Source organism: Carassius auratus, linkage group LG36F (genome assembly GCF_003368295.1).
Source record: "Carassius auratus strain Wakin linkage group LG36F, ASM336829v1, whole genome shotgun sequence".
Classification (NCBI taxonomy): domain Eukaryota; kingdom Metazoa; phylum Chordata; class Actinopteri; order Cypriniformes; family Cyprinidae; genus Carassius; species Carassius auratus.
Genome location: NC_039295.1, coordinates 349,210 through 370,998, shown reverse-complemented (window position 1 = coordinate 370,998; position 21,789 = coordinate 349,210). Strand labels below are relative to the sequence as shown.

The 21,789-nt window shown below is 39.1% G+C and overlaps 1 protein-coding gene across 1 annotated transcript in view; it reads left to right on the top strand.

Moving 5' to 3' along the window:
• The window catches only part of LOC113068125 (synapsin-2-like), a 137,037-nt gene that overhangs the window by 16,066 nt on the left and 99,182 nt on the right, over positions 1 to 21,789 (top strand). Inside the window, exons 3-6 of the mRNA XM_026240743.1 lie at positions 7,869 to 7,926; positions 13,753 to 13,844; positions 21,004 to 21,160; positions 21,372 to 21,461. Coding sequence (XP_026096528.1) covers positions 7,869 to 7,926; positions 13,753 to 13,844; positions 21,004 to 21,160; positions 21,372 to 21,461 — 397 coding nt within the window. The remainder of the gene's footprint in view (positions 1 to 7,868; positions 7,927 to 13,752; positions 13,845 to 21,003; positions 21,161 to 21,371; positions 21,462 to 21,789) is intronic.

Here is a 21,789-nt window from a genome sequence, read left to right as displayed (position 1 = left end):
ACGCTAATTATAGCAACGCCATTTTAATTTTTTTGCAATTTGTCAAGATTTCAGATGGTTAATGTCACAGCAAACACAAAGAGCACCATTCAAAGACAGTGTCTCACCTGAGCTCACAGGAAGAGACACACATCTGATGGGTGGCCATCATCTATTGAGATATCACCATGGAGACAGTAGCCACGGGAACCCCTCACATCATAAGAGACCTTGAGACCCAGGACAATCTCTAGCATTCACTGAACACCTATGACATGCAGCTCTTCTGTGAAATAGAGATAGGGATGTTCAGTATTGACAACCTCAGTATTTTCTACGAAGTTTTTAATAACAATAATTAAATTGTATTTTACTTAGTGTGTTTTTTTTTTATACTGGTACCTTTAGGTCTGCCATAGAAAAATAAATCCATCAGTTTTAACCAATGGCTGTGCACATCCATCATGCTTGTAGTTTTTTAACACTTACTGTCCGTCTTTGTAGTTCTGAACCAAGTCCTTCTCCAAGGAGCAGTGGATTGTGGGTATAATATTAGCCAACAGAGTGTGCATGGATCCACACTTCGACAATCTACTGCTGATATATAGTACACCATCCAGGGACTTACTCTTCTCAACATGCTGTGTTTTGGGACACACTTCTTCTAATCTTCTAAAGGTGCCCCTTTATCATTCAACCCAGTCTCATGGCATAAATGTCAAAATTTGTATCTATTGATTCATGTTCACAGACGCAAATTTCCCTTTTTTCATGTCACTCAACACGATTTTCAATATAATGCTTTTAAACATGGAATAACTTTCTTGTCTGCATGCTCAGTTGTTGTTTTTATTCAGTAATAATAATTCTTGTGTATAGAATGTAACACTCAATATGAACTACTTTTTTGTTGAACTGGTGTATAAAATCCATATCATATTTGCAATCATGCTCACATGCAGATTTGGCAAACGACACTGTCGCCTGTGTGATATTATCTATAACACATCTTAGAAAACAAAACAAAAAACTAGATTAAAACAAACTATATTTGAATATGCTTCATCACGCTTTTAGAGATGTGTTTTTGTTAGCTTTTTTTTGCAGTGAGTGACAGAGTTGCTTTAACAGTTTGAATATTAAATACAATATACATTTTCACTTGACTAAAGAAAAAAAAAGAAAAGTAGTCAGAGGGAAGACAGAGGAGCACTCGATCCGAACTGAGCACAGAAAAATCATCATGTCTTCATCAAGCATGTTCTCATTAAAACCATTCAAATGTGCCTAAAATGTGAATCTAGGGCTGTAAAAGCTTCTGTACCTGCTGATCACATTTACTTAATGACCAATTGATCATCCTCTGACCGGACCGAGTGTTTGTGATGTCACTTATTAATGACAAAACATTCACAACGCCAAAAAGCAAGAAACATGATTATGAACATCAAACTAAATGCCTTTAGACTTGAATGAACTGTGTGTCTAACTCAATAAAGTCAGTCCTGTGCGTCACGGCTTCATTCGTTCAGCATGTGTTTCAAAGTCTTGCCCATTTAAGAAGCTGTCCAATTATCTTCTGGAGGACATCAACTAATGATGTTGCTATTTGCAGAGCTCCTCCTGACCAGCACTGCTGAGAGACAGATAATTACACACACTTTCTCTTTCTCTCTCTGCAGAAACAGCATAGAACTGTCTCAAACATGCTTTATTCGTTCTAAAATGAGCTTCTGGAATTAGTACAGATGCTTGCTTCACTAACAACGATGGCTTGGACTGTTTCTAAGCAAGATCATTGATAATTGTAAAAACCTGTTAAATGGTAACTGATTCACTGAAAGTTGTCTTTACACTGAAAAACTCTTTCTTCTTCTCTCTTTCTTTATTTATGTCCCCTAAGGGCAATTGGTTTTACAGCAAGACCAGCATACAAAAAACTTACAATACATAAAAAATGTAATTAAAAGTTACATTAAACTGCCAATGCTTCACATTATATTATATTAATTATTTACATTTTACTGTAAAATACTGTCAAATGTATAGTAAAAATTTTAGGCACATACAATGAATTACCAATGTATGATGAAAACAGCAAAATGACATCGCCAGTGTCAAAGTCCTTGTGTAGGATGCATAACATATGATTATATTTTAAATAAATAATAAAAATTCTTCTAATTTTTTTAAGGTACTTTAGGGTGTCTGCATTGCATTTTCCTTTATTTCGTAATGATGGTGTTTCATTAACAGAATACTTAAGATGAACGCTGATTCATCAAGTGTCTTGTGTTATTAAAGTGAGTTATTAAGGTGGTTATCAACATTTCCTTACTTTTTAATTTATCTATCTTAATTTAATCAATGGGTCCTTGTGCCAGTTTGTTCATATATTGTTTTCTGACAACGAAAATTGGCCAAAAGTAGCCAAAACATCAAGCGTTGCATGTCATTAAGGAACAAACAGACTAACAGTCAGTTTCTTTAAAACCTTAAAACCCTAGAAGTATATATCTGTATGTTATCTTATTGTGTTTATATACACTAAACAAAATTATAAACACAACACTTTTGTTTTTGCCCCCATTTTTCATGAGCTGAACTCTAATCTAAGACTTTTTTCTATGTACACAAAAGGCCTATTTCTCTCAAATATTGTTCATGAATCTGTCTAAATCTGTGCTGATGTTGACTAGACGGCATGATCATTACACAGGTGTGTCTTAGGCTGGCCACGATAAAAGCCCACGCTAAAATGTGCAGTTTCATCACACAACACAATGCCACAGATGTATGTATGTTTTGAGGGAGTGTGCAGGAAAACATGCTGACTGCAGGAATGTGCTGTTGTTTGTGAATTGAATGTTCATTTCTCTACTTTAAAACGTCACCAAAGGCGTTTCAGAGAGTTTGGCAGTACATCTATTCGGCCTCACAACCACAGACCACGTGTAACCACACCAGCCCAGAACCTCCACATCCAGCATCTTCTCCTCCAAGATCATCTGAGACCAGCTGAGGACAGCTCCTGCAACAATCGGTTTCCAGACCCAAATCATCTCTGCACAAACTGTCAGAAACCGTCTCAGGGAAGCTCATCTGCTGCTCGTCGTCCTCATCCGGGTCTCGTCCTGACTGAAGTTCATCATCATAATAGACATGAGTGGACAAATGCTCACATTCAATGGCGTCTGGCACTTCGGAGAGGTGTTCTCTTGACGTATGAATCATGTTTCTCACTGTACAGGGCAGATGTCAGACAGCGTGTATGGCGTCATGTGAATGGTTTGTTGATGTCAGCGTTGTGGACCGAGTGGCCCATGGTGGCAGTGGGGTTATGGTATGGGCAGGTGTATGTTATATACAGACATCACCTCATGTTGCAGCATGATAATGCACAGCCCCATGCTACAAGGATCTGTACACAATTCCTGGAAGCTGGAAAACATCCCAGTTCTTGTATGGTCAGCATACACCGGTCATGTCACCCATTGAGCATGTTTGGGATGCTCTGGATCAGTGTATACGACAGCGTGTTCCACTTCCTGCCAATATCCAGCAACTTCACACAGCCATTGAAGAGGAGTGGACCAACATCCCACAATCAACAACCTGATCAACCCTATGTGAAGGAGATGTGTTGCACTGTGGGAGGCAAATGGTGGTCACACCAGATACTGACTGGTTTTCGGACCCCCCCGGACCCCCAATACAGTAAAACTGCACATATTAGAGTGGTCTTTTATTGAGGCCAGTCTAAGGCACACCTGTGTAATAATCATGCTGTCTAATCAACATCTTGATATGTCACACCTGTGAGGTGGATGGATTATCTCGGCAAAGGAGAAGTGCTCACCAACACAGATTTAGACAGATTTGTGAACAATATTTGAGGGAAATAGGCCTTTTGTGTACATAGAAAAAGTCTTAGGTCTTTGAGTTAAGCTCATGAAAAATGGGGGCAAAAACAAAATCATTTTGCTCAGTGTATTTACTCAGATAATGTGCTGATGACATGATGTTTAACATTCATTAGCACTCTCGTCATAAGCGCAGGCAGACGCTGAGCATGAATAAAACTCTCGCGGGTCTGATAATTGGAGTCTGTGCTGTAGAAACTCTTCACTGTTAAATGTTTGACCTTTAAGACCACTGTCATGAAACAGTGTCATTATTATTCTGCAGACGTTACAGACAGAAAGTGCATGTTGGAGCCAGAACTCAAAGGAAGATATGAAAGCTTGTTTGCAGCTCTCACTGCAGACGTAGTGACTGTTTCCCAGTACTGGATGTACTATTTAAGGGCACTGGTTAGACTGCACTTCAGCTGCTCTGGGCAATTTTATACTCTACATTGATTGAAATGAATAAAACATGAAAACTACTAAGAACTAATGGAGTAGCTTTAACAGAACTGAAAGCCTGGCTTGGCATTGGTGTGTTTTTTTTTTATTTATTTTTTCGTGAACAATACCTTTTTGGGATCCACTATTTCTGACCAAATTAATTTCACAGAAACCAAAGACTTGTTATATTATATTATATTCACAGAGCCCTCCACTGAAGTGTAGCCACGCCCACTTATTACAGGCTTGTTATTTGGGCTTTGCTCCATTATGGAGTTATTGAAGTGATCTGTGATATAGGCTATACATATATAATTTGTTATATTATTATTATATCTCAATATAAAGCATTTGGTGTTGTTTAGGTTTATTAAAGCTCTGTTCTTGTTTGCTGTCTTTTCTAGAAAGATCTGGCAACACAGTAAGTCTCACACTTCTCTGTTCCTTCAGTTGGGTTCTGTACACCTTGACAGTGAAGAATTGTGGACATTACTATCTGAACTTTGTTGTGAGTTAAACAGACCAAGATCTTTCGAAACCTGTATGAGTTTCTTTCTTCAGCTGAACACAGAAGAAGACATTTCTTCTTGAAACTGAAAACCTCTTGACCTGATGGAAACAGACAACTGACGGGAGCCATTGACTTGCATTGTATTTTTGTCCATACTATGATCATCGACTGTCTGGTCGATATCTTCTTTTGTGTTCAACAAAAAATAAACTGAAGAAAATAAATCACACAGGTTTGAAAACTAAATAACGACAGAAGTTTTATTTGTTTTTAAACAAAGATAAAAAAGAAATCAGAGGGAAGACAGAAGGGCACATCGTTCTCATGGATTATAACTGAGCACAGATAAATCATCAAACGTTCTCCGAATCATTCATTTTAATTTGTTGTAGAATGCGGTTGTCACTCTTTTGAATCACTGAAGTGTGTGTGTGTGTGTGCGTGTGTGTGTGTGTGTGTGTGCATGTGTGTGTGTGTGCAGAACAGGGCTAGACACTATGAAGTCACCACTGTATTTAGCTGTAGTGTGCACATACAGTACTGCGTTCACTCAAGCATGTCCCTGTGACTGTGTTGTTTTCGACTCCTCAGAAGAGTGTCATGAGCAGCAGTGATATGAGCTTCACTTCCTCTCCTCATTCAAACACACACACACACACACACACACACACGATGGCAGCTGTCTCTATCAAATGGCAGGATCAAAGGAGTTGACTCTTATTAGTATCCCTCTTTCATCTGCTGTTGGTAAGCTGCAGTGACGCGGATCTCTTTCCCTTTCAGATCGTCCTGCAGCTCGAAACAAGCTCAACGCTGTCTTTACAGTCACATCACTTTTACTGTTATTTGCTATCACATGCACAAAATAAATAGCTCTGCTTCTGAACAATACATTGCTGCAGTTGTTCTAAAATACACGATATAGTAAAAGTAATGCCACAATACAGTTTAGAACAAGTAATGAAACTTGATGTTTTTACATTGATTCCTGTGTTTTCATAGCTTGCTTGTTCTGCTCGACTGCGCTCTCTCCGGAGAGAACAATCCAGAGTATTGCAGTATGGCAATGAGCTGAGAGCTTCTGCTGAACTGGCCATGGACCAGAAAACCAGACAACATTTCCTTTCCATTGTGTCTTTTTCTTGGAATTTTCCTCTACCATCCTTCAGCCTGATCACTTGTTTCAATGACACAGGATTTGAGGAATCATATGGGTCTGATTCACAACAACAGAAAATAATAAATAATAATGATAATAAGAAGAAACATTAAATATGATAAATGAGGGTTATTTGAGCCCAAAGAAGTGCAGTTGTTGTTGTAATAACTTGACTGTGCGCTGCCGAACCCTTTCCTCTGTCATGTTGTCTTGTGTTTGGTCTGTTGTCTGATGGTCAGACTCCTGTAGATCGCTGAAGCTTCACTGGTCATGTAGATCATCATGCTGCTTTAATCAGTGCAGGAACAGTGTGTCCTGACTTTACTCTCAATATGAGAGCGATCATACATGGTACGATTGCTCTCGACACAAAAATACTCCTTTATTTGCATCGGTGGGTCCATGAAGAGCCTCAAACATCCATAGGACTGTTCCATTGCAATGTTCTGAAAATGTTATTCACGCTTAGAAAATAATGGTTCTTTGGGAAACCAGAAATGTTTTTTCTATGCTATCGCTGTGCAAACACACTTTTGAGAGTCTTATTTTTCTGTTGATGAAATTATAAAGAGCATTCATGTAATGATGGAGTGCTGATGCTCCTGAGCACTCACTTCCACAATAATGATGAAGATGATGATGATGATGATGGAGTGAAGTTGGTGGCTGTTGCTAAGTGGTTGCTATGCTGCTTTGTGCTTTGCTGTTCATTTATTAGGCTGTTTTGATGGGTTACCAGGGTACACTTGGTTTTTGCACTAGGTGCTCTGACTGTTTTCAGTGCATTGCCTGTGTTCTGGATGGGTGTATCATCCAGCACAGAAACACTGTTACCTGCCTTAGCAAAGTCCACTTATTTTGGCGTGAAGCTGTGCTGGACTGTGTGACACGAACAGAAGCCTGCATCACTGCCCATTATCTTTGTTTTCTACACAGTCTACACAGTCATTACACTATGGGAAAGTCTTGACTATTGGTTTTGTGTTATGGAATTGTTTCTGGTCCAAACAGCTTCTGTTTGATGAGACGCAGGTGCTTTGCTTTTAATGCTGCTGAACTTGAGATCAGCCAAAAGTGATATCAGCACGCTTCACTGTCACTAGACACTGAACTGCTCTCTTTGTGTCTATTGTTGTATTGTGCAAAACATTCCTGAATCAATGTTAAACGACTTTGTGCATTAATGATGCTGCCATCCATTTACTCCTCGACCAAATGTATCATTTCCTTTAGATGGCAGCATTGCACAATCAATCCTTGTTTCTGCGATGGACAGCTGTAGTGCAAACCTCTCTTCTGATCCATACAGTAAAACAGTTTTTCACTGAGATTGTGTCAGCATGTTATTGCTTCACATTAGCTGACAATAGTGGGCTTGAACATTATACTAAAGGAAACACAGATGCTCAAAAAGATAAGCCCCTGGGTTTGGTGATGCTTTTTCAGCACAGTAATGGATTTGGGTAAAGACAAGGATCACACCAGATTTCAGGCTATTTTCCTTCTTTTATCTATTTTCTCTGGCCTGTTTTCAGTTGCTTCTCATCTTTACCCTGTTGTAAGCTCAAAGCAACACCAAATAGCTTTCTCTGTGACTGCTCATATAACAAACACAAGCTCGAGAGAGTGAAAGAGATGTAGAGACGTGCACACTTATCAAAAAGGATTGGAACGCCGCATCAGAACAGCAGCTGTTTGCATTGCTGTCATATCTCAGCGCCAGCTCTGCAATTACACAGTTCATTTGATTGTTTTTCCTGTCATTATAGCAGCTGGCTTGGGAATGATGTTGAATTGTTTTTGCACAAACTAACTAAACAACATTACAAACATGCATGAAATGATTCACAAATAAATGTTTGTCTTTCAGGGCAAAGATATTTCGTGGGAAGAAGGTCCAAGGAGATTACGATGTCAAAGTGGAGCAGGTAAGGCATCTATTACAGCTTTAGACCAGGCTGTTATTCTCAGCTTGAGCACACAAACCATTTAAATATTGAGTTGGCGGCTTTCAACCGATTTGTTAACACCCCCAAACAAGTCTCTATGAATTATTAATTATTGTGCATACTGCATCCTTTTTAGCCATGATGCAATCCATTTCCATTAAGTCATGTATTAGTCCTCACAAGGAGCAGATTCTGAGTGATGCTGCACAATCAAGGCTATCAGAATGGATATGATGTGTAAAATGTGTATAGCCATGTGGAGAGAGCAATGAGATTTGACTGATAGTGCAGGAATATTTCATTACAGTGTGCCAAGCTTACTGTATCACTAGAGGCCACTGTATTTTACAGTAGTGGCACACTCTTAAAAATAATGCAGAAATAATGAAAAAAAAAAATAAAAAAAATGAGATGGGGTGTGTGTGTGTGTGCGCGTGTGCGAGTGTGTGTGCGTGGGTGTGTGTGTGTGTGTGTGTGTATGCGTGCGTGCGTGTGTGTGTGTGCATGCATGGGTGTGTGTGTGTGTATGCGTGCTAGCGTGTGTGTGTGTGTGCATGCATGCATGCATGGGTGTATGGGTGTGTGTGTGTGTGTGTGTATGCGTGCTAGCGTGTGTGTGTGTGTGAATGCATGCATGGGTGTGTGTGTGTGTGTGTGTGTGTGTGTGCATGCATGCATGTGTGTGTGGGTGTGTGAGTGTGTGTGTGTGTGCGTGCTCCAGATGCTGGTAAATGTTACTAAACGTATGGGGCAAAAATCTTCATCGATGGTCATTCCAAAATATTTGTTTATTCTGGCTAAATAAATTTGCAGCAAGCAGCATATAGACGTCTAGTATTTCAGTATGTTAAACTAGATTTTTGCCAGTAACAATTTTTGTTAAGCTCTTAAAAGCATTCAGTTGAGTTTAGGTTTGTCTTTTACGCCACAGCTCAAGATGTGATGGTGAAGGGTTTGAGACTCAATTACATGTTGAATCACATATTTATTGGGGTCCTGTGCCTGAGCAAAATTGTGTGAAAGTAAAAAAAAAAACATATGTTCCAGTGACTACACCACTCAGGAATGGTCACCAGGTCCTTATGTGTCTAGACTGACTCCTCCATTGTTTTTATGGCCATGCAATCGTTTAAAATAGCTTTTAGTTGCAAAAGAAAAGTACTCCCAGGTCATTTTCTAACACATGTCATCATTGAAATTCTAGACCACACGTTGCTAATTGTAAGCCAATGCTACTGATCTGCATTGTGCCAATACTTGTGATTTGCTGCATGCCCTTTACCCAGAGAAAAGGCCAAGAGTAATAGTAGAAAGTGGCTATTTATCAAGAACATGTAGATAATAGAGCTCCAGTTGGAGTTCATTAACTATCAGTCTGCTGGTCACTTCTGCTTGCAAACACACTTCTGACGTTTGACTTACTGTCTGCTTTATTCCAGCATATCACTTATCTATCACTGCCTGAATGTGACTGTGAGCATCTTCCTGTATCCTGTGAACTCATTTGGTCTTGTGCATATGGCAGCAGTCAATATGAGCACAGCTGAAATCCCATAATTAAACTGGACAATTTATTGGGAACAAATCATTATAAAGAGTAACAAAGATGTCTTCTCCCAAACGCTCAAAAAAGCAAAGCATTGTGAAAAGGAAAGCCTACAATAATATAATTGGATATTATATAACCAATTAATAACTATTCCGCCATAATTAAGCATAAAAATATGAAATGGCTTCCCACAGCCAGTTTTATTGTGTATAAACTTCAAATTTTACTGCTCACATTGCATAACAGATGAATGTTAACAAGCCCACAGTGATGCGAGTGAAGGGAACAGCTACAGGTCATGATACACACCTACTGGTACTTATTTAAAATGACTACTGTGATTACAAGGTGTGGGGACATGACCAGAACAAAGGCGGGGAGACACTTGCTCGCAGTCAAAAAGAGAGTTTATTGACTCCCAAATAACATTGGAGACATTAAAGTTGACCGTCCTCACAGAGGCCCCAACCAGAACTAATGCCCTTTTACACCCAAGGGTCATACCACTCGGGCTACTCCATATGAGAGCGCTTCAGCACTGGCTTCACGACTGGCTTCACGACTGAGTCCTGAGATGGGCATGGCAACAGGGCACGCTCCGAGTGACCTTCACTCCGGCCTGCCACCGATACTTCACCCCGTGGTTGGACCCCTCGTTTCTACAGGCCGGCGTGCCCCTAGAACCGGTGTCCAGACATGTTGTTGTATCAACAGATGCCTCTGCCACGGGCTGGGGTGCCACGTGCAACGGCATGCTGCGTCAGGCTCCTGGACAGGACCCCGACTTCAGTGGCATGTCAATTGCAAATGTTCTAGTACGTTTGTATTTACAAGACTGACTTACTACAGGTGAAATTTTGCCAATATCTCCCTTACTGTACGTACAGTACATAATTATTCTTAAAAAACGATTACTGTAAATCACCAAAAGGGGTTTTTTCATGTTCCAAAGGTTGTAGTATGGCGGCAGTAAATGTGAGCACAGCTGAAATCCCATAATTAAATTGCACAATTTATTGGGAGTGAATCTCTATAAAGAGTAACATTTATTTAAATTCCTTCAGTCCTTCAGAATGTGTCTTCTGCCAAACACTCAGTAAAGCAAACCATATTGACTAGGAAAGACTGCAGCAATATAATTAGATATTATATTACCAATGAATAACCACTGTGCAATAATTAAGCATAAAATATATGCCAGTTTTATTGTGTCTGTGTATAAACCTGAAATTGTACTGCTCACAACAGATGAATGTTAACAAGCCCACAATGATGAGAATGAAGGGAACAGCTACAGGTCATGATACACACCTACTGGTACTTATTTCAAATGACTAATGTGATTATAAGGCCATTACTCTGCCTCTTGAATCATGCAGAACACACAATTAGCAAATCAAGGTGGTGTTGCATTGCAAAAAAATAAACAATCCCCAACTTGCCCACAACTATTAGAGTTAAAAGAACACTTCCGATAAAAAATAAATAAAAAAAACACAGGTTTGTGCAAGTTTACAAGTCAGTGATGCTGAATGTCACTGGTGTTGTAACCAAACGGCCGATTGATTATGCAATGGATAATGACACTAGAGATCTGCCTTAAACAGGATAATTGCTGATAAATGCTGTCAACACCTAGAGATGATGCAGTCAAAAACATATCAGTGGCAATAGAGGTATTAAATTCATGTACAGTCATTAAATTCTAATGAATAATAATGAAAACGTTGAAATTCTTCAGAAGGATCTACAGAACTGCACACAGACGGGAGCTCCTGATATTTTTTATTATTTCATTGTTTGGTATAATAATATTAATGTTACTTTTTAGTTGATTTCTTCTTTAAAAAATCTAATTCATATTTTTAAAAGTCAAGCCTTAATGTCAACATATAATAATACCCTTTGAAGACAATTTACCGTACATGCTACGAGTCAATGACTATAAAAAGGAATGTTTATGGACTATTTTGAAGAGGCAGCACAAACGGCTAGCCTATTAAAGTAGATATATAAATGAAAGCTAATAAATATTTCAAGTGCGACTGAGCAGACTAAAATGGTAAACAACAAATAGGCTTATGGAATTTGAGATCCTTGTCATGATTTTAACAGCAGAGGTAACATATTTAAGTAACACTTTATTTTGATAGTCCACTTCACCCATTTGCTTTGCAACAACAGTACGTCAACTACCAGTCATTAGATTGATAGTAGACTACTGTCCCTAAAGTAACAGTCTACTACACTGTAAAAAATAAGTGTAATTTAAACTGTAAACATTTGTAAAAACGCTATGAAAAAAAAAAAACTGTAAATAGGTTTACAGTAAGTTCCTGTACTATATACAGGGAAAAACTGAAAAATATCTAACCAGACATTTCATGCAAATTTTACAGTAAAATGTAAGATCAATGTATAATTTACATAATTTGTAAACTGATATTTCCAGAATTCCCTGCGTGACACTGCATCTTTGAAAGTATTTGTTGAAATAATCATGTTTTTTAAATAGCTTTTGTTATCAGTTATGTACATTTGGGCTTTATGTTACATATTCTGTTGTTTAATGAAAGTTTGTTGCATTATTTAAGTATCATGTTTGTTACCATGATGGTGTTTTGTGTTTGCATTAATGACTCTGAGCACTTTCTATATATTAATATATGCTTCTGCTTGTGGCAAAGCTACTTGTGATGAGCTTTGATTTTTTAATGTGATTTTCTCTTTTACCACCTGCATTATTATGGTGGTTGTCAATATGTTAAAGGTACAAAACAGATTTTAATAGCAGTGTGTGTTGTCGAATTTACTGGTTTACATTCAAATTTTCTTGTTTGTAAATTACAGCTTTATAATAGTTTTTGACCGTAAATGTGTTTACAGTTTTTCTGTATTTTTTCCAAAATTATTTTGTAAAAACTACAGATTTTTCTTTTTACAGTGTAATGCTTTAATTAGAGCTAAGCCCCATTCAGACAGTAATTGTTTCTCATTTGGATGTAAGAGATTTTCAACATTTACAGAGGTCAGTTGGTGATTTTATTGTTGTCCGAATAATCCCTGGCCGAATTACCTACTGTTTTTTGGCAGACATCAAGGTTGTGTGATAATTTAACTGCTGTCCAAATCCACATCTCTGAGTTTTTCTTTAAGAATAATTCAATTTAAGATGAACTGTTTAAATCCTTTTGATCACTGCCGACCATCATACGGTAATTGCACATCTGTAATTTGCATGCACATTTATTACTGTAAATAAAAGATTGGAAGTATTTACAAGAACAATATTTCATAACTGCTCCACCACAGCAAGTTGGGAACTGTTAATAACAAAAAGAAGGAAGAAAAGAAAAGCATACAAACATTTGAAATAATTTATTATTATGGCAGCAACAGGTATGCAATGTGTTTTAAAAATATGTATTATATAGACCAACAATTACATACACAAAAATATTAACCAAACATCTTTATGTTTGCCTTATGTAAATCAGAGGTTGCATAAACTTATTTCTGCTAATCTCCACATTTTAATTGGATCCATCATTTTGAGAGATAAAGTTCAAGACAAAACCTTTTTAATATAGTTTGTCTGTTTTCCTATTTTTAAACAGATGTTAAAAAATCAAATAATAAGTAGAATATTATTAAAGATGAATTTATTCTCATGACAATCATGTAACTGGGTAGGTCACTGGCACGTTCCCAGGTGCTGAGGATCACAGAACTTGTTTTTAGACCGTGAATAAATCACCATCTGAATCCAGGAGTTTTATTACTGAGGTGGGATGTAAATGTATTTTTACAGATATCTATGTGAGAAATAATTACCATCCAAGCAGAGGTAATCTGTGCTGCTCTCGGTAGATTGTGCTGGTTATCATGAAAATTATCTGCTGCATCTGTATTCTTTAATGTGTGTATTATCAGTAAATCATCCACAGAATTGTTCCTTCCCACTGGGCCTCATATATTTCTATGTCAGTTCTTAAATGCAAAATCAGTTGTTGTTTTTTTTACTGCTGATAAGCTTTTGAATTCTGTTTATTGCAAAACACAATCTATACAATTAATGTCATTTTGACAGTCTTTTGATGTTTCATGATAGATCGTTGTATCTGCCTGTATAGCTGAAGTGGCAAACGTTCATCTCGTTTACTACAAGTTACAGAACAGAATAAATATGAATGAACATTAGAAGGTATATGGACTAATGTGTAACATATTAATTTGTATTTTTCTTTTTGTTTCAGGCTGAGTTCTCGGAAATCAACCTTGTGGCTCATGCTAATGGCGTATGCAGTGTGGACATGCAAGTGATCAGAAATGGAACAAAAGTGGTTCGGTAAGTTCAACAACAATAATCTTCAGACATTACAGCAGTGAGCCCAATATGAGTTCATTATATTCTTTTATCTGTTTTTTTCAGCATTCATTCATCATTCTGTTTGTTTCCAACCACCCATTTTTATGCGCATTTTGGGATAAATCACATAAAAAATAAAAACACTGGATGGAAGCATCAAGATGTGGATAAACCTTGAAAATGTGCATGAAAAACTCACTCAACTAAGTATGATAAATTTCTTTTCAAATAAGAAAATGTGCATAAACTGTAATGAAACACTTTTACAAAATAAATTCCTTAACCCCTTACTAGTAAACCGCCTTTTATGGCATGGAGACCGAAATTACATACCCAAAATAAAAAGGTTTCTGCTCATGATTCTTTCTGACTAGATACATAATCAACCTTTGTTCACAAAGCTGACACTTTAAACTTTACTGTTCAGGAATCAGAATCACTCAGACTGTTATGATAATAGAGATATATAAGCTCAAACATACAAACAAAAAGAAAAATATTAAAAACATATGTTTTAAATGTATTTTAAAAAATGTTGATGTAGGATATGAGTTTGAAAACACAGTGTAGCTAAGGCCACAAGTCTTCCAAGAGTTCATAAAAAATGTCATAATCGAATCTGTAAAACTGTGAATTTTATGAAATATTTTCTAAGGCCATGTCATGTGTGTTTTTAGAGAAGGCTAATCAGATTGATTTATGGCCCTTGTCATCCCTGTAAGATCTCACATGTAAACTCTCCTGTGTATTTTGTATGTGTGTTGGCTTTGCAAAACTCCCCGATTCATTGTTGTATTGTTCTCACCAAACAAGTCTTTCACACCTCGGCCAGGTATGACACATTATCCGCATTATTCTTTTATCATTATTCTTTTGTTTTTATTCCACCTTTATTAGCCTTGATTGTGGTTTTTCAGGCGCAACAAAGCAGCGATCTCACTTCAGTCTCTCTTTGCATTTAGCCCTTATTTATCAAAAGTCTTGCTATAAAAATACAACAAAACATTTTCTCACGACCTTAAGTAAATTATTGAGACAAAAATGCATTATGAAGAAGAAAAGCACCTGCTATTAGTAGCATTGGAGCTAACGTTAGCATCAAGCTACATCAGACAATTTATGAAATTATTAGTACACTTTTACTCAAAACTCACTTTAAACCCCGATCGAGTGTTTATAATAACTTCCTTTAGCGATCAGGGGTGGAATTTGGTCGTTTACTGTTGTAAAAATATGTTATTTGTAGCTTTTTTCATCGCTGCACAAGTTAGCATTTCCGATGTACATTTTCAATTTTTTTTTATAAAAACGCCCCAGATCTCAAGAAATTCTCATACCAAGCTTTATTATCGTAATCGCGGGTTTATTATTCGGATATTTCGTGTGTACAGAGGTGTTTCAGTGTTGTTTTGGCCAGATAACTACCAGGAAGTGTGCAGGAAGCATGTGACACAATGTGGCGGTGTCCGGTTATGACACTCTAAGATTGACATTGGGAAGGCCCAATCGGAGTCTGAGTGACACATACTGTAGCACGAGCTGACAGCACAGCAAACACACACACAGATCGCTGGGAGAGGCTGTTTATCATCAGATCATGGAAATCCGTGGAAAATGAATAGAAATGACGATTCTGTCTGAAGAAATATGAAGTAAACATCAGTAAATATATCCAAATATCTCTGCAGATATGCATCTTTGGTCTATAAATCCTTATCGACGCTGTTCATTGAGTCTATGTGAACACAAATAAACCGCTGCTGACGTGACTGAATATGAGTGAGTTATGAATTTCTATTCAAAATGTGGCATAATACGGATTTATTATTTTGCACTCCTGACATAAATAACTAAATATCTGTCACTGCAACAATGTTTTATCAAAATATTGGTCAAATATCGAAGCTAGAGTCTTTAAACTTTCAATTGATGCACAGTTTGTCGAGATGAAGTAAGACAGTGATGTTTAATGTGCTGTGAAAGTGAAACAATAATAAACTTGGCCCGTCGGCGATGTTTGCACGTAAAGGGGTTAAGGGACATCAAAAAAGACATGTGACTTTGCGATGGGACGGGGTATCTTGATTAACCAGCGTACTGATCTTGTTGTTAGGCATTTGAAAAGCAGTTTCTGCAGACTCTGAAAATAAGATAATGTGACATGTTTCGTCTGCATGAAAGCATGGAAAGAAATCTACAAATCTTTCTCCTTGGGCTCTGCGCGCCATTCAAAAGGGGTACAGAGTACAGTTCCGTTCCCGCCCACCAAAGTTCAACGGGGTGGTCTGGACTGTAGTCAACCCAGAGCAGAGTCAGGTATTGGAACAAGAAGTAAACTCTCTGCTGGTAAAGGAGGCTATAGAACATATTCCTCCTCCAGACAGAGAGTCCAGGTTCCACAGCCGCTACTTCTTAGTTCCCAAGAAGGATGGGGGGTTGGTTCCTATAATAGATCTCAGACACTTGAATCGGTCTCTGAGGAGATTTTTGGTTCAAGATGCTCACTATTCCCATCATCGTGAACCAAATTCAATCCAAGGATTGGTTTGTCAAGATAGATCTGAAGGACGCATACTTCCACATTTCCATTCTTCCATCTCACAGGAAGTTCCTGAGGTTCGCCTTCGGGGGCGAGGCATACCAATATTGTGTTTTTCTGTTTGGCCTAGCTCTCTCCCCTCGCACATTTACAAAATGTATGGATGCAGCTCTGCAGCTGAGGCTTCAGGGTCTCAGGGTTCTCAATTATATCGACAACTGGCTAATTCTAGCCCAGTCACAAGAGCTGGCAGTTCGGCATCGAGATGTTGTCCTTGCCCAGATCCAGAGCCTGGGGTTGAGACCCAACACGAAGAAGAGCATGTTGGCATCAGCCCAGAGAACCACGCTCCTGGGAATGGTGTGGGATTCCGTCATGATGCGGGCACAATTGTCTCCTGCATGGATCGAATCCATCCTGGCCACGGTGACCAGGATAAAGCTAGACCAGGACATCACTGTAAAACATTTCCAGAGAGTGTTAGGTCTCATGGCAGCAGCATCCAATATCATTCCATTCGGTCTCCTGCACAAGAGGCCCTTGCAGTGGTGGTTGAAAACCAAGGGGTTCTCCCCGAGGGGAAACCCATTTCGCATGATCAGGGTTACGCACAGATGCCTTCGTTCCCCAATCTATGTTGAAGAGAGCTTGGTTTCTGTCCCAAGGTCCCGTGCTGGGAGCGTTATGTCACCGGAAAGCCGTCTCAGACTGGCACATCAGATCCTCTTTTGGTCCCAGGGGATATTGTTGTCTCTAAGAACAACATACATCCCAGGGAATCAGAATCAGGGAGCAGACATCCTGTCGAGGCAGGGGCTGAGGCCCGGGGAATGGAGACTTCATCCCAAGGTGGTGGAGTCAATATGTCAGAGGTTCGGGCCAGTGGAAGTGGATCTATTCACGTCTCGAGAGACGACTCACTGTCCACTGTGGTTCTCCCTCACACATCCAGCCCCACTGGGGTTGGATGCCATGGTACAGACGTGGCAGAGGCTGCGTCTGTATTCTTTTCCCCCGATCGCTCTGCTCCCGGGAGTTCAAGATATGGTTCGTCGCAACGGCATCAGTCTATTACTGGTAGCCCCATTGTGGCCAGCCCAAGTATGGTTCTCAGACATAATATTACTCCTGGACGGCCCTCCATGGGAGCTTCCCATGAGGAGGGACCTGCTGACACAGGCAGAGGGCTCAATACTTCACCCTCAGCCCAAACTATGGAAACTGTGGGTCTGACCCCTGAGGGGGCACAGTACCGAGAGGCCGGCCTGTCAGCAGGAGTAGTGGAGACCATGCTCAGCTTTAGAACTCCCTCCACAAGGAAATTGTACAGCCTAAAATGGAATGCTTTCACCGCTTGGTGCAGAGAGCGTGAGGTGGACTCAGTTAACTGCCCAGTGGCTTCAGTGCTGGAGCTCCTCTAAGATCACTTCTCGGCTGGTCTTAGCCCGTCCACTCTCAAGCTGTACGTGGCTGCAATTTTGGCTTTCCACGCTCCTCTGAGTGATGGGCCTCTGGGGAAACCGTCGTTGGTCGTATGTTTCCTCTGTGGGGCTTGGGCCTTAAGGTGGCTTTGTTGTTAGCCATTACTTCTCTGAGGAGGGTAGGAGATCTCCAGGCGCTCTTTATATCTAATGGGTGCCTGGAGTTTGCTTCAGGCGACATCAAAGCCATCCTACTTTCTAGGCCAGGTTATTTGCCCAAGGTGCTGTTTAATGTGGCACGGCCTATGGTTCTGCAGGCTTTTCATCCTCCACCTCACGTTTTGGGAGATGACGAGAGACTTCTCCTGCTCTGCCCTGTCAGAGCTCTCAAAATATATATCCTCCTCATGGCGGAAGTCAGACCAGTTGTTAGTCTGTTTCGGGTCGCCCAAGAAGGGGCTTCCTGCTTCTAAACAGACCATTAGCAACTGGATTCTCCAAGCTATATCTATGGCCTACCAGGTGCACAATTTGCCTTCACCTCTGGCCGTGAGGGCTCATTCTACCAGAGGCATGGCATCCTCTCAGGAGATCTGCAATGCAGAAGGATGGGCCACCCCTCACACTTTTTTTAGATTTTACAGCCTCGACATTCCATTGACACCTGGCACCCATGTGCTCTCGTCCTAAGTGTGCCTGTGCGCAGCTTCACACAGGTCAGGGCTCGTTGTGGCATAGTGGGTACTCGTTCCCCCAAAGTGTCATTCGACTTAGTTCGATGTTCCCTCGAAGGGGAACATCTCGGGTTGCGACTGTAACCCTTGTTCCCAGAGAAAGGGAACAAGAACTGCGTCGAATGACACTTTGGGGGAAGCCGCTCAGCGTAGCATCTCTGAAGCATGAATGTAATGTGTGACGGCATATGCAGAAACTATAAAAAGGACGCTGGCACACAACAGAGACAGCTTCTGTGATGAAGCAAGTGCTCCCAGGCAGGGGGAGGTGTGGCGAAGGGATGCAGTTCTCATTCCCTTTCTCAGGGAACAAGGGTTACAGTCGTAACCCAAGACGTTTCTTCAACTAACTGTATGAAAATGCTGCTTTACAAATGTTTTATGATATTCCAATTTTGCATATAATTTTAATTGGGAACTTTGGGTGGAAACATAGATAGTGTTAATGGAGGTTGTGTGTTATAGTTTTACACAACTAATAGTCATTACATTTAGTTGAAATTTAGATAAAACATGTTGGTGTGGTGTGATGTATTTTAGCTTGATTTAGTTGTATTAAATGTAATTAAATTTGAAGTTATCAAATGAATAAATTTTTTTTTTTTTATTAACAAACAGTAATTTGAGGCATTAAGGAAAACTAAATTTGAATTAATGTGTGGTAGCTTTGCATCTATATTCTATGGCATCTCCAAACTGAAAATTAGTTTTTTTCAGGTAAATAGACCAAAAATATTGTGGTCACATACTGCACTCATTTGTTAAAATATATTGTTACCAGTAACTTAAAAGTCCACATAGCCAAACTGTGTTTCATGGTTCAAGTGTTTAACAAAGGTTATAAAATTAAGATTTAAACTCATGTGATTTACTATCATGATGACCGCAAAATGTGTTTCGACAGAAAGCCAAAATACAACTTATGGCAGTGTGGGTGTGCACTGAGAAATGCCCATTTACTCATGCAGGCGGGGTTGAATGAGTATGACAGGGTGGATTTTCCTATTACCTATGACTCTTAATGATTGTGTGTGTGTGTGTGTATTTGTGTGTGTGTGTCAGTATAGGAATTGATTTGAGTTTTATTGATGTGGGCGTATTAAGAGTATCACGTTAGAGTATTGATTACACAGGTATTAAATAGACTGTTTTCCTAGTGTTGCTGATGAGGAAAATTAAGTTTGTGATAATGGATAAATGTCTGATTCACTGTAGAAATGTTGCTTACATAAATAAAAATAAATAAATTCAAAGAAATGGCAAGTACAGGTGTCTGATATATTTTGCACCATATATCAATATTCATTACAATCTTTATTATTTTTCATGTAAATGTCTACTCTTATACCAATTTGTGTTACCTCTTCAATCAGAAAATAGTCCTAATGGGAGAGGCGGGTTACATAATGCCCAGAGCTTAACAAAACCCTCAAGTCGTGGCCTAATGGTTAGAGAGTCAGAATCCCAATCGAAAGGTTGTGAGTTCGAGTCCCGGGCCGGCAGGAATTGTGGATGGGGGGAGTGCATGTACAATTCTCTCTCCACCATGACTTAGGTGCCCTTGAGCAAGGTATCGAACCCCCAACTGCTCCCCGGGCGCCGCAGCATAGATGATGCCCACTGCTCCGGGTGTGTGTTCACAGTGTGTGTGTGTGTGCACTTCGGATGGGTGCACAGCACAAATTCTGAGTATTGGTCACCATACTTGGCTGAATGTCATGTTACTAAGCAAATCAATAAAGTAAACAACAACGTAAAAGTGACACATCATTTCCATGTTTTGCCACATTAATCCATTTATTCTCCTCTTTCTCCCTTACAAATGCACAAACATATAGTACTATGGACACACAGCCATGCAGAAACGTCTAGTTTAGCTACTTTAAGCTAAAAAAAATCATAAACATTTCTTACTAGCAAGGTAATAACGCCACTGTTGTTGAAGCAGATAAACTTAAAGTTTTGCTATTAACATAGACCCTGCTGCCGAACAATGTTGAGAGACACACAGACTCACAGAGGAAATTGACACACACTTTCCACTCTGTCTTCAGTAACTTCATTATTAACTGCATTAGCTATCAATGGTTCAAGGCTCCATTGCTAGGTCTGACATTTTAGAATTAGCAGCAGAGGCACTGGATTGAGATGCATAAGAAATTAATCCTACTGACATGATAAATGTGTTAAAAATACAACATCTGAACAAGGTTTTGAGGTGGGGTAAACATAGTATAAGGAAATATTTGACTCCAGTCTGTAGAAAATACTGCAGACAATGTGGCCACGGGTCAATTTTTTCTTAAGGGTAAAGGATTTGCTTAATTGGCTTAGCATAATGTAAAACAATACACACTTAATTAAACACTACTCAACTGAAATGTTGAACAGATAATAGACTGACTCTTTTGCTATGTTTTTGATTTATGTTATTGATTAAACAGGTCCTTCAAGCCTGACTTTGTCTTGGTGCGACAGCACGCTTATAGCATGGCACAGAATGAAGATTTCCGCAATATAATCATCGGTTTGCAGTATGCTGGGATCCCCAGCGTCAACTCGCTGGAGTCCATTTACAACCTCTGTGACAAGCCATGGGCTGTGAGTAGACATGTTTTGTGTGTTTTTCTTTTTTTTTTTAAATGCAATTTGAAGAGCATTAAAACTTCCTAGAGGTTTCTGGATTCTGAATATATACAGGCATGCAGTTATTTTTGAATGTGAAATAATGTGTAATTGTGTAGACATTACTAAATGAGACTTTCAGTGCTTTCAGCATTTTCATTCAGACTGATTCTCTGTTTTCTCCCAGTTTGCTCAACTGATCAGCATCTACAAGAGACTGGGAGCAGATAATTTCCCTCTTGTTGATCAGACGTTCTACTCAAACTACAGGGACATGGTAAGAACAAAACAACATTGTTTTTCATTCGTTTCACTCGATTTGAATCCATTTTTTGCTCTAAATATGGCAAGCTTTATTTTGATAAAGAACAAAATATGTGACAGTTTGGTTTGATATTATAAATTAGTTATATGGTATATTAACACTATATGATACAGCAAGTAAAGTGTATTATGTTTTTTTTATTAGTAGTACTGACCTGATGACAAAAAAAAAAATGCTGCTGCTGCTCACATAACCCCTTGTGAAAAAAGACGTGTCTAATATTAGTGACTGTGCACTTGTAGTTTTTTTGTATTTGTTGTTGTTTTTTCTGAAAGAATTA